This window comes from Astyanax mexicanus, chromosome 19 (genome assembly GCF_023375975.1).
Source record: "Astyanax mexicanus isolate ESR-SI-001 chromosome 19, AstMex3_surface, whole genome shotgun sequence".
In the NCBI taxonomy this organism is placed as follows: Eukaryota; Metazoa; Chordata; class Actinopteri; order Characiformes; family Acestrorhamphidae; genus Astyanax; species Astyanax mexicanus.
The window spans coordinates 1674052-1691862 of record NC_064426.1 but is presented as its reverse complement, the minus strand read 5'-3'; the positions used below and the strand labels follow the sequence as shown (position 1 = coordinate 1691862).

The 17811-nt window shown below is 37.2% G+C and overlaps 1 protein-coding gene across 2 annotated transcripts in view; it reads left to right on the top strand.

The window, feature by feature from the left end:
• The window catches only part of b4galt1l (DP-Gal:betaGlcNAc beta 1,4- galactosyltransferase, polypeptide 1, like), a 45562-nt gene extending 32032 nt beyond the window's left edge, over positions 1-13530 (top strand). The window contains exon 6 of one of the 2 annotated variants that reach the window (XM_049468191.1): positions 9731-13530. In XM_049468191.1, the coding sequence (XP_049324148.1) occupies positions 9731-9866 (136 nt within the window). In that variant the 3' untranslated portion in view covers positions 9867-13530. Of the gene's footprint in view, positions 1-1320; positions 5167-9730 lie in introns of those variants that run through there. The other variant, XM_022676434.2, reaches the window with a different exon arrangement.
• Positions 13531-17811: the final 4281 nt, after the last annotated feature.

The window sequence follows — 17811 nt, the reverse complement described above, 5'->3', positions numbered from 1 at the left end:
TAGCAAGAAGAGAACCTATTAACTAGGGCTAGGTGGTATGCCCAAAATTACCTTTGGTGATGTGGTGTAGCTACATCATCACACACTGGCACTGCCAGCGTACAGCACTATCTATAGTGTCCTGCCCTTTATGCTCAGCTTGAATGCAGTGAACTGACGGCAGCTCACTGTAATGAACATCACTCAGTAACAGATGCTGCATATCAAATACTGTATATCTCACTTATTTTATAGTTTGATGCATCTCTATTCACATAAACGTAACAAACTATTATAGAACACTCTTTCACATGCCAGAGGTTATTTTCAGGACATTCTACCAGAACACACCCTGCATGCTTGGGTTTTCTTAATCCTGAGAAGAGTCAACAACCTCATCCTCGCCAGTGGTTGAGGAGAGCTGGTTGGTGTGCATTGTTTAATAGTGGGTGGTGATTTATATGGAGATGTTTTTCATTGATAACTCGTTGCCAACTTTCAGCAGCATACCTGAGAAAACCTAAAAGGAAAACAACATTTTTGGCGCATGACAAATGTCAAACGCACGTCTTTGTTTTTTACATAGAAGCAATGGTTTATGTGTTTAACTGGAAAGGGCAGTTTAGATGAAAGCCAGATTGTATCATCTTAATTACTGAGTACATGTCTGTTTAATTAAAATTTTAAATGCCACATGCGTGCATCCAGTGCCAAACCACACAGAGGATCAGTTTAAGGTGTGGTTCTGTAGCATACTTAATAATAGATTTTAATAGCCCTATTAAAATCTCCTGGTTTCTGGATGTTCCTAATAATTAGGCTACGTAGCATAATGTTTGTACCACAGAGAGTACCACAGCAACTACTTGGCATCATCCTAGTAACCATGACTGGTAGGCATGTTACCGATCTGATGCCATGATCGGTAATCGAGACCAATCACATAATTTTTAATGGATGGGAATCAGGTGGAATTCATCGGGATTCATCGCTTATTTATCAAAAATGAATTATGTAAGACCATTTGGTACTTTTAACAGTGTGGGCAGTGTGCCAAAGCCTGCTGGAAAATGAAATCTGCATCTCCATAAAAGTTGTTTTCAGCAGAGGGAAGCTGTAAGATATGAAGTGCACTGACTTGATAATAAAACACAGTGGATCAACACCAGCAGATGACAGACATGACTCTCCAAACCATCACTGATCATCAGTAAATTTTGCTGTAGCGTGAGCAGTATGGCGGTACTGAGATGTTTGAAAGTTCGCTAAGCCCTACGAACGAACCCCTTGCCCATATTTCGTTTTTAGCTCTAATGTAAACTGTGTGGTTTCTGGTTTCAGGTTCGACCGGATAGCTCACACCAGAGAGACCATGCACAAAGACGGCATCAACTCCTTATCCTACAAAGTGGTGAAAGTGGAGAAGGACCAGCTGTTCACCAAAATCACAGTGGACCTCGGCGAAGCACCGAAGTGACGGACGTATTCTTGAACGTCCACCGGATGCAGTAACCAAATGTGCCTTGGCTTTATGTCAGATATGCAGCGGAGTGTCGGACGGCCTATACTTTTTAATTCAGAGTTTCAGAGAAAATATTATATTTTTTAAAGACTTTTCACAATTATCTTGCCATCTTTGCACAAGCAGTGGCGTAGCGCGAAGCGCGATGGGTGGGTGGAGGACAGGTGGAGGGCTTTTTTATTTTTTTATTTTAACATTTTTTTGTTTCTCTTTTTTGTGATAAACTAAATAAACCCCACTGTTGGCCTCGGCGACTGCTGCTAGGGTAACGATAGCATCTCCTGAGCCAGCTGTCCGTCAGGGTGTGCAGGTGAAATGCTGATACGGACGTCTGAAGAATGTACGCTTGCGGTGAAGCTCTCGATTGGAGCGCTATTGGTGCCTTGACTCGTGCGTTTCCATGGACGCGGATGCTGATTGGACTGTTCACAGGGGGGCTGGTGGCGGACTCTTACGTTTGCAGGCATACGTCAACACTTCCTCATTCCAGTGACCGTGCCTTTTCCTTTAATGCTGAGAAACCAAAAAGATCAGGCTCCCCCACAACAATCGAACTGTCTCACTGTCTCTGTATCCCACTTTCCCACTGTCTGTCTTACTGTCTCTGTATCCCACTGTCTGTCTCATTCTCTCTGTATCCCACTGTCCTACTGTCTGTCTTACTGTCTCTGTATTCTACTTTCCCACTGTCTGTCTTACTGTCTCTGTATCCCACTGTCTGTCTCACTCTCTCTGTATCCCACTGTCCTACTGTCTGTCTTACTGTCTCTGTATTCTACTTTCCCACTGTCTGTCTCACTGTCTCTGTATCCCACTGTCCTACTGTCTGTCTTACTGTCTCTGTATTCTACTTTCCCACTGTATGTATCTCTGTCTCTGTATCCCACTGTCTTACTGTCCCACTGACTCTGTATCCCACTGTCTTACTGTCCCACTGTCCCTCTGTCTTTGTATCCCACTGTCTCACTTTCTCTGTCTCTGTATCCTACTCTCTCTCTCTCTCTCTCTCTCTCTCTCTCTCTCTCTCTCTCTCTCTCTCTCTCTCTCTCTCTCTCTCTCTCTCTCTCTCTCTGTATTTGTATCCCACTGTCTCTGTGTCTATATCCCTTTGCTTATGTATCACACTCTCTCACTTCCCCAGTAGCTCACTGTCCCACTGTCCCACTCTTTTATTGTCATTGTCTCATTGTCCAACTGTCCAACTGTCATACTCTCTCATTTTCCCATTGTTCCACTGTCTCCCTATCCCAATTTTGCAGTGTCCCGCTGTCTCAGTGTCTCGCTGTTACAGTTTGTGTCCTGGTGTATCAGGATTTTTGAGTCTCACTGTCCAAGCTTTGCAGTTTCTCACTGTCCCACTGTCCAGCTGTCTTACTGTCCAGCTGTCTCAGTGTAAATCTGGGGCCTTGTTTTAAACACTTTTCAACTGACGAATGAATTGTACAAGTTTTTGGACTAAAAAAACACATGGGATAAAGTCTATTTTTGTCTTTAAGAATTTTAAGTTTACTGCAATAAATAAATAAATAAATAAATAAATAAGTATTCAGATAATATCATCTCAGATATATTTAAATATCTAATATTTCTCATATGGCAGTTGTAAGAATATTCTTAGACAATTGAATGGTGTTATTTCTCAGAATGTTTTAGTTTATTTTACATAGTAAATATATATATATATTTTTTTAAACAAGCCAAAAATATTACAGTTAGATCATTATGAATAACTGCACACAAGAACACATTTGTAGAAATGAGCCAGTTCATCGTATAATATTTTATACACTTGTCAAAAAATGAGAAATTTTAGATATTTTGAGTTCAGTTATTATTTTGTTTGCTGGGAATTCCTCAAATCTTTTATTAGAAGAAATACTTCAGACTTTTTAATCTGATTGATGTTGACATTTATAGAGTGTATCTGAAATCACCAAATTATTATTTATAATACATTGTTTTAATTAATTTTTATTGAATTTCCTAAAAAACAAAAAAGGTAAAAATTGTGATTATATCAGAATTATAAGGATATCAACACTTAACTGCTTAATAAACTATATTGTCATTGTAAAGTTAATTATATTTGACATTATATGAGTAAGACGGACCCACCACACTAAAATATCCACATTTTATTATTTTTATTGCATTTATAACCCAAATAAATATTAGATGTATTTTTAATTCTATAAACCCGGGTGGGTTTAGTCCCAAATTCTGCTGTTTAGAAATGTTTACAATCCTGTTTTCACTGAATTTATGTAAGTTTGCTTGAGTTTCTCAAGCCATCAATATTGTGACTGTTCTGGGTTTACTGGGTTTAACAGTAGATTATATGTTGTTCTGTTTTAATGCGCTGGTTTGTTTTCAAACGGCCGAAAAACCTGAGTTTTCTCCTCAACTCACCACCAACCACACTCTGATCTTACTGGTGGAGAATGCGGGCCCAGAGAGTAAACGTTCACACCAGGAGTTTCAGTAAACTGTTTTTAGGACAAATCGTCTTTAGGGTCAAATTTGTGTCCAAAAGCTAATTGTTGCAATTAATGTCTGAAAAATGTGTTTAATTGTGAATAATTACACAAAACACTGTAATTATTTAACCAATCACACAGCAGTTCTGTACAGGCAGTTGGAACAGTATAAAGGTAAAGGTAAAAATTATGTTTAGGGTCCCAAAAAGTGATTAATCAAAATTAATCACACGCAAAAAAAATAATTATTCGAATTAATCAGACAAATCAACAAAACCCTGATGTGTAAAATTTAAAATCTCGATTAATCACACAAAAATGTGACTAATAGTGATTAATCGAACAAAACAATGTGATTATTTTACACAATTACGAAGCAGTTGGAATAAAATCTTAAACAAAATTGTTGCTGTACTTAATTGTATTTAGTAAAATACTAAACCTTGTTGCATGGTCAAATGTGCATCTCAGAAATGTGATTAATCGCGATTAATCACAAAAACTTGATTAATTGCACACAAAACAGCACTGACCAGGCAGTTGGAACAAATTCCTGGAAAAGATTTTTGCTAGATTGTATTTTATAAAATTTGACCAAATGTGTGTTCCGAATAATCTGATTAATCGTGATTCAGAACAGAATGTTTACATTATGGACCTGAATTTTCTCTCAAATCCTCAAACTCCACCACCTGGATTAATTATGGATTTTTTTTATTCTTTTTTTTTTTTTTTAGCCGAGACGTAAAAACAAATCGCCCTCAGTTCCGTCATGTTTCTGTATTTAAGTTCTTCTTTAGCTTTGCAGTTTTAGCGTTAGCATTAAAACTCCCCAAACTCAAACCCAGTATCTGCTCTTATTTCTTGATTATGTTTTAGATCTATTTGGACAATGGCCTTTGATCAGAGCCAGCGCATTCTTTTGTTTCAGGTTGATCTTTTCTTTGATCTTCTCTCTCTGAGGAATCCTCAGTGGTGCCTTATCTTTTATCTGTGATGCTGTCGGTCTCTGTCTTTGCTTTTTTTATTATTTCACCCTTTATTGTCCTTTGTTTTACCTTTATTGTGTTGTATTTTGTTTTTCGTGCACCTGGATGCTGTTCCTTTCTTTCTTCTGTTGTTTCTTGACATGCTGAAGATAAATCAAATCAATGATGATCTGAAATGATTAAATCACTTTTTGATTGATGTCTCTCTTGTGTTCTGTGTTTAAACACAGTTCTGATTCAGTGTTTTTATTTTATTTCTTTGTTTAATGTATTTCCTACATTGTAGATTAATATTAAAGACATGAAAACGGTTAAGGAACACATGTAGAATTACGTAGTAAAGAGTAAAAAAGGGTGTTATTTCTTCACGTTAATCCCCTGATCTAAACCTGATGAACTGAGATGGTGATTTAATCCTCCAGGAACTCCTTCCTTCTTCAAGACGCTGAGAAAACTCTTCCAGGTGATTCTCCCTCATGAAGATACTGAGATAAAAATCTCACCAAGAGTGTGCAGATCTAAACTCAAAGATAAATGTGTTCCTGTGTAGCTTTAATATAGTCTTAAAATATTCAATTTACAACTTGGAAAAGCATAAAAAGAAAGAAAATGCATTAAATGATGCTACAGCGTACAGCTGTAGTAATAATCTGGCTAATAAATCAGGTTAAACTGCACCTGAACAGCCATTTGGCTCAAACCTGATGATTGAGGTTGGAACTTGTTGGAGTGTGATTATTGTGTTTTCACACCTGTTTAAACTAACCGCACCAAGAGTAAAAACACCTGATTTAGTCAGACAAAATTGTGCTGGTGGAAAAACACGCTAACAATGCTAACGTGCCTATATAGTTCACAATTGGAAACGCTAGGCTAACTTTGCTTCAAAACCCGTCACCAGTCCTGCTTTAGTAAACCATTTTTTTATGAGAATAGCTAAATTATTAATTGAAATGTATAAAAACTGCTATTAATGTTATTAAATTCTTTAAAATGTACCCAAACAGCACATTAGAGTTCAGTACAGTATTTAAAATATAGTAAAAGTTGTTTAAAGTAAAGGTTAATAGTATATCTCTATACGTGTAATATTTTTAATTACATTTGTTTTGTGTGAAAATGTAAATTAATTACTCCAGTAAATTATAAACAATTAACATTTTTACTTAAATAATGTAAAGAAGTATTTATACTTCATTAATTGACTCTTCTGATGGTCATAATGCCTCTTTTTTCTCTATAGAATCACAGTAAAGCTTCACACTAGGTGTAGAGTAACTGCACTGGCATCACAGTGAGGAACATATAAATGCTGAAAGCTGGTAAATGTTCTTATAAGCTTCCTGCTGAATGGAAAAATCCCCAGGGCTGAATTATTCCAGCTCAGATCAGCCCAGCTGGACACGAATCAGCTCTGAGATTTTATTCAGCACCAGGTTTTCCTCTATAACGTTTATTCCAGGCTTTGGGAAATGAGCACAGATTTCATTTATGTTTATATTATACTGGTTCATTTCTGGCTGCATGCTCAGGTTTGTTATACAACACTTAAAAAAACACTGAACACTGGATTTAACCCTGTATTTCACTGAGCAATAGAATTCATACTGGGTATTACTGACCTTACATGCACATTTGGTAATAAGCATATACATTACCAAAACATCTAATGTTTTCCTACATAGTAAATGAACAGTAAAGTGATCTGTCAGATTATGAAGGAACACATAAGGCAGGGGTGTCCAAACTTTTTTTGTTGGGGGTCAGAAGGAGAAATATATTTGAAGTCACGGGCCAAAGACTCTGTAATAAAACAAATAATGAAATATACCACTTTAAATAATACATTTTCCCTAATTACTTTCATTTACACACCATTTTATTTGACTTACTATCTTTATCTTTGACAGTGTTGTGTAAACTAAGATTTTTCAAATTGATGTTTCATTTCATGATGTCTCTTAATATTAAACTCCTTAATTACGGCAACTTTTAGACTCTTTGCCTTGTTTTTCTGCGCTAGAAATGTGCACTCTCTCCGCTTTTAGACTCTTTGGCCCGTTTTTCTGTGCTACAACTGCGCTCCCTCTCCGCTTTTAGACTCTTTGGCCCGTTTTTCTGCGCTAGAAATGCGCACTCTCTCCGCTTTTAGACTCTTTGGCCCGTTTTTCTGCGCTAGAAATGTGCACTCTCTCCGCTTTTAGACTCTTTGGCCCGTTTTTCTGCGCTACAACTGCGCTCCCTCTCCGCTTTTAGACTCTTTGGCCCGTTTTTCTGTGCTACAACTGCGCTCCCTCTCCGCTTTTAGACTCTTTGGCCCGTTTCTGACACCTAGCGTTCAAACTTTGAATCTCACATTATAAAAACCTGCTTAACAGCGGGCCAACCTTCATTCTATTTCTAAAATACCTCGCGGGCCGCTCCAAAAAAGGAAACGGGCCGCAAATGGCCCGCGGGCCGTAGTTTGGACACCCCTGACATAAGGAATCATGAATCATGTAGTAACTTAAAAATAGTGTTAAACAAACTAAAATACTCTGTGTGAAGAAGTATTTAGATACTCTTATCTGAGGAGCTGTTTGTTAACTTGTGGTTTCTGAGGCTGGAAACTCTGATAATCTTATCCTGCACAACAGAGGAAACTCTTGCTCTTCCTTTTTTGGGGGGTTGGTCCTGGTGAGTGCCAGTTTCACCATTATAAAAAAAAATCATGGTCTTTTCTGTGACTGCACATAAGAATGCTTTTAAAATTCTTGATATTTGATATAGTACAGTATCTGCAGTTTTTAACGCATTTAAGCTCTTGAGAAGCAGCGGGAGCAGCGTGTGGACGAGCATCGTCCTGTTGGAATATAATAGAGCACCACACCCCAAACCATGACACGAGACCTTCTGGACATATGCCCCCCCCACCCCCCCCCCACACACACACACACACACAGATTTATTGAACATCTCTACCAAGACTAAACTAAACACGACCCTCTGTTTTTCTTAGTCACTTCATGTCTACGTTCTGGCACGACTACCCACCACGTTTCATTCCTGTTATTTTAACTATTTTATTGAACAAATATAATATATTATCATATTTAATGGTCTAATATGATTTTTAAAAAAGGTTCTGCTTAATTATGACAAAATGTTTAATTACGATCAATTTATTTAACATTCAAACTTGAACGTTTATGTCAGAAAATATTTCAAAATAAAAATTAAAAAAATATTTAATTTATTTTTTACGTTGTAGGTTAATAATAAAGATATGAAATTTGGATCATTTTACACTATTTTAAATCGGAAGAATTTAGAGTTTACTACAACTGGTTAAACCATGATTTACCCGTGTGTTTTATGGTGAATCTGTGGATTGGAATGGTGAATAAATGCTCCAACATTTAATCCTGTGAGGATAATTACAGAATTGCTTTTGCTGTTCTACTTAGCAAGAAGAGAACCTATTAACTAGGGCTAGGTGGTATGCCCAAAATTACCTTTGGTGATGTGGTGTAGCTACATCATCACACACTGGCACTGCCAGCGTACAGCACTATCTATAGTGTCCTGCCCTTTATGCTCAGCTTGAATGCAGTGAACTGACGGCAGCTCACTGTAATGAACATCACTCAGTAACAGATGCTGCATATCAAATACTGTATATCTCACTTATTTTATAGTTTGATGCATCTCTATTCACATAAACGTAACAAACTATTATAGAACACTCTTTCACATGCCAGAGGTTATTTTCAGGACATTCTACCAGAACACACCCTGCATGCCTGGGTTTTCTTCATCCTGAGAAGAGTCAACAACCTCATCCTCGCCAGTGGTTGAGGAGAGCTGGTTGGTGTGCATTGTTTAATAGTGGGTGGTGTTTTATATGGAGATGTTTTTCATTCATAACTCATTGCCAACTTTCAGCAGCATACCTGAGAAAACCTAAAAGGAAAACAACATTTTTGGCGCATGACAAATGTCAAACGCACGTCTTTGTTTTTTATATAGAAGCAATGGTTTATGTGTTTAACTGGAAAGGGCAGTTTAGATGAAAGCCAGATTGTATCATCTTAATTACTGAATACATGTCTGTTTAATTCAAATTTTAAATGCCACATGCGTGCATCCAGTGCCAAACCACACAGAGGATCAGTTTAAGGTGTGGTTCTGTAGCATACTTAATAATAGATTTTAATAGCCCTATTAAAATCTCCTGGTTTCTGGGTGTTCCTAATAATTAGGCTACGTAGCATAATGTTTGTACCACAGAGAGTACCACAGCAACTACTTGGCATCATCCTAGTAACCATGACTGGTAGGCATGTTACCGATCTGATGCCATGATCGGTAATCGAGACCAATCACATAATTTTTAATGGATGGGAATCAGGTGGAATTCATCGGGATTCATCGCTTATTTATCAAAAATGAATTATGTAAGACCATTTGGTACTTTTAACAGTGTGGGCAGTGTGCCAAAGCCTGCTGGAAAATGAAATCTGCATCTCCATAAAAGTTGTTTTCAGCAGAGGGAAGCTGTAAGATATGAAGTGCACTGACTTGATAATAAAACACAGTGGATCAACACCAGCAGATGACAGACATGACTCTCCAAACCATCACTGATCATCAGTAAATTTTGCTGTAGCGTGAGCAGTATGGCGGTACTGAGATGTTTGAAAGTTCGCTAAGCCCTACGAACGAACCCCTTGCCCATATTTCATTTTTAGCTCTAATGTAAACTGTGTGGTTTCTGGTTTCAGGTTCGACCGGATAGCTCACACCAGAGAGACCATGCACAAAGACGGCATCAACTCCTTATCCTACAAAGTGGTGAAAGTGGAGAAGGACCAGCTGTTCACCAAAATCACAGTGGACCTCGGCGAAGCACCGAAGTGACGGACGTATTCTTGAACGTCCACCGGATGCAGTAACCAAATGTGCCTTGGCTTTATGTCAGATATGCAGCGGAGTGTCGGACGGCCTATACTTTTTAATTCAGAGTTTCAGAGAAAATATTATATTTTTTAAAGACTTTTCACAATTATCTTGCCATCTTTGCACAAGCAGTGGCGCAGCGCGAAGCGCGATGGGTGGGTGGAGGACAGGTGGAGGGCTTTTTTATTTTTTTATTTTAACATTTTTTTGTTTCTCTTTTTTGTGATAAACTAAATAAACCCCACTGTTGGCCTCGGCGACTGCTGCTAGGGTAACGATAGCATCTCCTGAGCCAGCTGTCCGTCAGGGTGTGCAGGTGAAATGCTGATACGGGCGTCTGAAGAATGTACGCTTGCGGTGAAGCTCTCGATTGGAGCGCTATTGGTGCCTTGACTCGTGCGTTTCCATGGACGCGGATGCTGATTGGACTGTTCACAGGGGGGCTGGTGGCGGACTCTTACGTTTGCAGGCATACGTCAACACTTCCTCATTCCAGTGACCGTGCCTTTTCCTTTAATGCTGAGAAACCAAAAAGATCAGGCTCCCCCACAACAATCAAACTGTCTCACTGTCTCTGTATCCCACTGTCCTACTGTCTGTCTTACTGTCTCTGTATTCTACTTTCCCACTGTCTGTCTCACTGTCTCTGTATCCCACTGTCCTACTGTCTGTCTTACTGTCTCTGTATTCTACTTTCCCACTGTCTGTCTCACTGTCTCTGTATCCCACTTTCCCACTGTCTGTCTTACTGTCTCTGTATCCCACTGTCCCACTGTCTGTCTCACTCTCTCTGTATCCCACTGTCTTACTGTCTCACTGTCTCTGTATTCTACTTTCCCACTGTATGTATCTCTGTCTCTGTATTCCACTGTCTTACTGTCTCACTGACTCTGTATCCCACTGTCTTACTGTCCCACTGTGCCTCTGTCTTTGTATCCCACTGTCTCACTTTCTCTGTCTCTGTATCCTACTCTCTCTCTCTCTTTCTCTCTCTCTCTCTCTCTCTCTCTCTCTCTCTCTCTGTATTTGTATCCCACTGTCTCTCTGTCTCTGTATCCCTTTGCTTATTTATCACACTCTCTCACTTCCCCAGTAGCTCACTGTCCCACTGTCCCACTCTTTTATTGTCATTGTCTCATTGTCCAACTGTCATACTCTCTCATTTTCCCATTGTTCCACTGTCTCCCTATCCCAATTTTGCAGTGTCCCGCTGTCTCAGTGTCTCGCTGTTACAGTGTATGTGTCCTGGTGTATCAGGATTTTTGAGTCTCACTGTCCAAGCTTTGCAGTTTCTCACTGTCCCACTGTCCAGCTGTCTTACTGTCCAGCTGTCTCAGTGTAAATCTGGGGCCTTGTTTTAAACACTTTTCAACTGACGAATGAATTGTACAAGTTTTTGGACTAAAAAAACACATGGGATAAAGTCTATTTTTGTCTATAAGAATTTTAAGTTTACTGCAATAAATAAATAAATAAATAAATATGTATTCAGATAATATCATCTCAGATATATTTAAATATCTAATATTTCTCATATGGCAGTTGTAAGAATATTCTTAGACAATTGAATGGTGTTATTTCTCAGAATGTTTTAGTTTATTTTACATAGTAAATATATATATTTTTTTTTTAAACAAGCCAAAAATATTACAGTTAGATCATTATGAATAACTGCACACAAGAACACATTTGTAGAAATGAGCCAGTTCATCGTATAATATTTTATACACTTGTCAAAAAATGAGAAATTTTAGATATTTTGAGTTCAGTTATTATTTTGTTTGCTGGGAATTCCTCAAATCTTTTATTAGAAGAAATACTTCAGACTTTTTAATCTGATTGATGTTGACATTTATAGAGTGTATCTGAAATCACCAAATTTTTATTTATAATACATTGTTTTAATTAATTTTTATTGAATTTCCTAAAAAACAAAAAAGGTAAAAATTGTGATTATATCAGAATTATAAGGATATCAACACTTAACTGCTTAATAAACTATATTGTCATTGTAAAGTTAATTATATTTGACATTATATGAGTAAGACGGACCCACCACACTAAAATATCCACATTTTATTATTTTTATTGCATTTATAACCCAAATAAATATTAGATGTGTTTTTAATTCTATAAACCCGGGTGGGTTTAGTCCCAAATTCTGCTGTTTAGAAATGTTTACAATCCTGTTTTCACTGAATTTATGTAAGTTTGCTTGAGTTTCTCAAGCCATCAATATTGTGACTGTTCTGGGTTTACTGGGTTTACTGGGTTTAACAGTAGATTATATGTTGTTCTGTTTTAATGCGCTGGTTTGTTTTCAAACGGCCGAAAAACCTGAGTTTTCTCCTCAACTCACCACCAACCACACTCTGATCTTACTGGTGGAGAATGCGGGCCCAGAGAGTAAACGTTCACACCAGGAGTTTCAGTAAACTGTTTTTAGGACAAATCGTCTTTAGGGTCAAATTTGTGTCCAAAAGCTAATTGTTGCAATTAATCTCTGAAAAATGTGTTTAATTGTGAATAATTACACAAAACACTGTAATTATTTAACCAATCACACATCAGTTCTGTACAGGCAGTTGGAACAGTATAAAGGTAAAGGTAAAAATTATGTTTAGGGTCCCAAAAAGTGATTAATCAAAATTAATCACACGCAAAAAAAATAATTATTCGAATTAATCAGACAAATCAACAAAACCCTGATGTGTAAAATTTAAAATCTCGATTAATCACACAAAAATGTGACTAATAGTGATTAATCGAACAAAACAATGTGATTATTTTACACAATTACGAAGCAGTTGGAATAAAATCTTAAACAAAATTGTTGCTGTACTTAATTGTATTTAGTAAAATACTAAACCTTGTTGCATGGTCAAATGTGCATCTCAGAAATGTGATTAATCGCGATTAATCACAAAAACTTGATTAATTGCACACAAAACAGCACTGACCAGGCAGTTGGAACAAATTCCTGGAAAAGATTTTTGCTAGATTGTTTTTTATAAAATTTGACCAAATGTGTGTTCCGAATAATCTGATTAATCGTGATTCAGAACAGAATTTTTACATTATGGACCTGAATTTTCTCTCAAATCCTCAAACTCCACCACCTGGATTAATTATGGATTTTTTTTATTCTTTTTTTATTTATTTTTTAGCCGAGACGTAAAAACAAATCGCCCTCAGTTCCGTCATGTTTCTGTATTTAAGTTCTTCTTTAGCTTTGCAGTTTTAGCGTTAGCATTAAAACTCCCCAAACTCAAACCCAGTATCTGCTCTTATTTCTTGATTATGTTTTAGATCTATTTGGACAATGGCCTTTGATCAGAGCCAGCGCATTCTTTTGTTTCAGGTTGATCTTTTCTTTGATCTTCTCTCGCTGAGGAATCCTCAGTGGTGCCTTATCTTTTATCTGTTATCTGTGATGCTGTCGGTCTCTGTCTTTGCTTTTTTTATTATTTCACCCTTTATTGTCCTTTGTTTTACCTTTATTGTGTTGTATTTTGTTTTTCGTGCACCTGGATGCTGTTCCTTTCTTTCTTCTGTTGTTTCTTGACATGCTGAAGATAAATCAAATCAATGATGATCTGAAATGATTAAATCACTTTTTGATTGATGTCTCTCTTGTGTTCTGTGTTTAAACACAGTTCTGATTCAGTGTTTTTATTTTATTTCTTTGTTTAATGTATTTCCTACATTGTAGATTAATATTAAAGACATGAAAACGGTTAAGGAACACATGTAGAATTACGTAGTAAAGAGTAAAAAAGGGTGTTATTTCTTCACGTTAATCCCCTGATCTAAACCTGATGAACTGAGATGGTGATTTAATCCTCCAGGAACTCCTTCCTTCTTCAAGACGCTGAGAAAACTCTTCCAGGTGATTCTCCCTCATGAAGATACTGAGATAAAAATCTCACCAAGAGTGTGCAGATCTAAACTCAAAGATAAATGTGTTTTTGTGTAGCTTTAATATAGTCTTAAAATATTCAATTTACAACTTGGAAAAGCATAAAAAGAAAGAAAATGCATTAAATGATGCTACAGCGTACAGCTGTAGTAATAATCTGGCTAATAAATCAGGTTAAACTGCACCTGAACAGCCATTTGGCTCAAACCTGATGATTGAGGTTGGAACTTGTTGGAGTGTGATTATTGTGTTTTCACACCTGTTTAAACTAACCGCACCAAGAGTAAAAACACCTGATTTAGTCAGACAAAATTGTGCTGGTGGAAAAACACGCTAACAATGCTAACGTGCCTATATAGTTCACAATTGGAAACGCTAGGCTAACTTTGCTTCAAAACCCGTCACCAGTTCTGCTTTAGTAAACCATTTTTTTTATGAGAATAGCTAAATTATTAATTGAAATGTATAAAAACTGCTATTAATGTTATTAAATTCTTTAAAATGTACCCAAACAGCACATTAGAGTTCAGTACAGTATTTAAAATATAGTAAAAGTTGTTTAAAGTAAAGGTTAATAGTATATCTCTATACGTGTAATATTTTTAATTACATTTGTTTTGTGTGAAAATGTAAATTAATTACTCCAGTAAATTATAAACAATTAACATTTTTACTTAAATAATGTAAAGAAGTATTTATACTTCATTAATTGACTCTTCTGATGGTCATAATGCCTCTTTTTTCTCTATAGAATCACAGTAAAGCTTCACACTAGGTGTAGAGTAACTGCACTGGCATCACAGTGAGGAACATATAAATGCTGAAAGCTGGTAAATGTTCTTATAAGCTTCCTGCTGAATGGAAAAATCCCCAGGGCTGAATTATTCCAGCTCAGATCAGCCCAGCTGGACACGAATCAGCTCTGAGATTTTATTCAGCACCAGGTTTTCCTCTATAACGTTTATTCCAGGCTTTGGGAAATGAGCACAGATTTCATTTATGTTTATATTATACTGGTTCATTTCTGGCTGCATGCTCAGGTTTGTTATACAACACTTAAAAAAACACTGAACACTGGATTTAACCCTGTATTTCACTGAGCAATAGAATTCATACTGGGTATTACTGACCTTACATGCACATTTGGTAATAAGCATATACATTACCAAAACATCTAATGTTTTCCTACATAGTAAATGAACAGTAAAGTGATCTGTCAGATTATGAAGGAACACATAAGGCAGGGGTGTCCAAACTTTTTTTGTTGGGGGTCAGAAGGAGAAATATATTTGAAGTCACGGGCCAAAGACTCTGTAATAAAACAAATAATGAAATATACCACTTTAAATAATACATTTTCCTGATTATTTCATTTACACACCATTTTACTTGACTTATTATCTTTATCTTTGACAGTGTTGTGTAAACTAAGATTTTTCAAATTGATGTTTCATTTCATGATGTCTCTTAATATTAAACTCCTTAATTACGGCAACTTTTAGACTCTTTGCCTTGTTTTTCTGCGCTAGAAATGCGCACTCTCTCCGCTTTTAGACTCTTTGGCCCGTTTTTCTGCGCTACAACTGCGCTCCCTCTCCGCTTTTAGACTCTTTGGCCCGTTTTTCTGTGCTACAACTGCGCTCCCTCTCCGCTTTTAGACTCTTTGGCCCGTTTTTCTGCGCTACAACTGCGCTCCCTCTCCGCTTTTAGACTCTTTGGCCCGTTTTTCTGCGCTACAACTGCGCTCCCTCTCCGCTTTTAGACTCTTTGGCCCGTTTTTCTGCGCTAGAAATGCGCACTCTCTCTGCTTTTAGACTCTTTGGCCCGTTTCTGACACCTAGCGTTCAAACTTTGAATCTCACATTATAAAAACCTGCTTAACAGCGGGCCAACCTTCATTCTATTTCTAAAATACCTCGCGGGCCGCTCCAAAAAAGGAAACGGGCCGCAAATGGCCCGCGGGCCGTAGTTTGGACACCCCTGACATAAGGAATCATGAATCATGTAGTAACTTAAAAATAGTGTTAAACAAACTAAAATACTCTGTGTGAAGAAATATTTAGATACTCTTATCTGAGGAGCTGTTTGTTAACTTGTGGTTTCTGAGGCTGGAAACTCTGATAATCTTATCCTGCACAACAGAGGAAACTCTTGCTCTTCCTTTTTTGGGGGGTTGGTCCTGATGAGTGCCAGTTTCACCATTATAAAAAAAATCATGGTCTTTTCTGTGACTGCACATAAGAATGCTTTTAAAATTCTTGATATTTGATATAGTACAGTATCTGCAGTTTTTAACGCATTTAAGCTCTTGAGAAGCAGCGGGAGCAGCGTGTGGACGAGCATCGTCCTGTTGGAATATAATAGAGCACCACACCCCAAACCATGACACGAGACCTTCTGGACATATGCCCCCCCCCCCCCCCCCCCACACACACACAGATTTATTGAACATCTCTACCAAGACTAAACTAAACACGACCCTCTGTTTTTCTTAGTCACTTCATGTCTACGTTCTGGCACGACTACCCACCACGTTTCATTCCTGTTATTTTAACTATTTTATTGAACAAATATAATATATTATCATATTTAATGGTCTAATATGATTTTTAAAAAAGGTTCTGCTTAATTATGACAAAATGTTTAATTATTATCAATTTATTTAACATTCAAACTTGAACGTTTATGTCAGAAAATATTTCAAAATAAAAATTAAAAAATTATTTAATTTATTTTTTACGTTGTAGGTTAATAATAAAGATATGAAATTTGGATCATTTTACACTATTTTAAATCGGAAGAATTTAGAGTTTACTACAACTGGTTAAACCATGATTTACCCGTGTGTTTTATGGTGAATCTGTGGATTGGAATGGTGAATAAATGCTCCAACATTTAAGCCTGTGAGGATAATTACAGAATTGCTTTTGCTGTTCTACTTAGCAAGAAGAGAACCTATTAACTAGGGCTAGGTGGTATGCCCAAAATTACCTTTGGTGATGTGGTGTAGCTACATCATCACACACTGGCACTGCCAGCGTACAGCACTATCTATAGTGTCCTGCCCTTTATGCTCAGCTTGAATGCAGTGAACTGACGGCAGCTCACTGTAATGAACATCACTCAGTAACAGATGCTGCATATCAAATACTGTATATCTCACTTATTTTATAGTTTGATGCATCTCTATTCACATAAACGTAACAAACTATTATAGAACACTCTTTCACATGCCAGAGGTTATTTTCAGGACATTCTACCAGAACACACCCTGCATGCCTGGGTTTTCTTCATCCTGAGAAGAGTCAACAACCTCATCCTCGCCAGTGGTTGAGGAGAGCTGGTTGGTGTGCATTGTTTAATAGTGGGTGGTGATTTATATGGAGATGTTTTTCATTGATAACTCGTTGCCAACTTTCAGCAGCATACCTGAGAAAACCTAAAAGGAAAACAACATTTTTGACGCATGACAAATGTCAAACGCACGTCTTTGTTTTTTACATAGAAGCAATGATTTATGTGATTAGCTGGAAAGGGCAGTTTAGATCAAAGCCAGATTGTATCATCTTAACTCCTTCCTTCTTCAAGACGCTGAGAAAACTCTTCCAGGTGATTCTCCCTCATGAAGATACTGAGATAAAAATCTCACCAAGAGTGTGCAGATCTAAACTCAAAGATAAATGTGTTCCTGTGTAGCTTTAATATAGTCTTAAAATATTCAATTTACAACTTGGAAAAGCATAAAAAGAAAGAAAATGCATTAAATGATGCTACAGCGTACAGCTGTAGTAATAATCTGGCTAATAAATCAGGTTAAACTGCACCTGAACAGCCATTTGGCTCAAACCTGATGATTGAGGTTGGAACTTGCTGGAGTGTGATTATTGTGTTTTCACACCTGTTTAAACTAACCGCACCAAGAGTAAAAACACCTGATTTAGTCAGACAAAATTGTGCTGGTGGAAAAACACGCTAACAATGCTAACG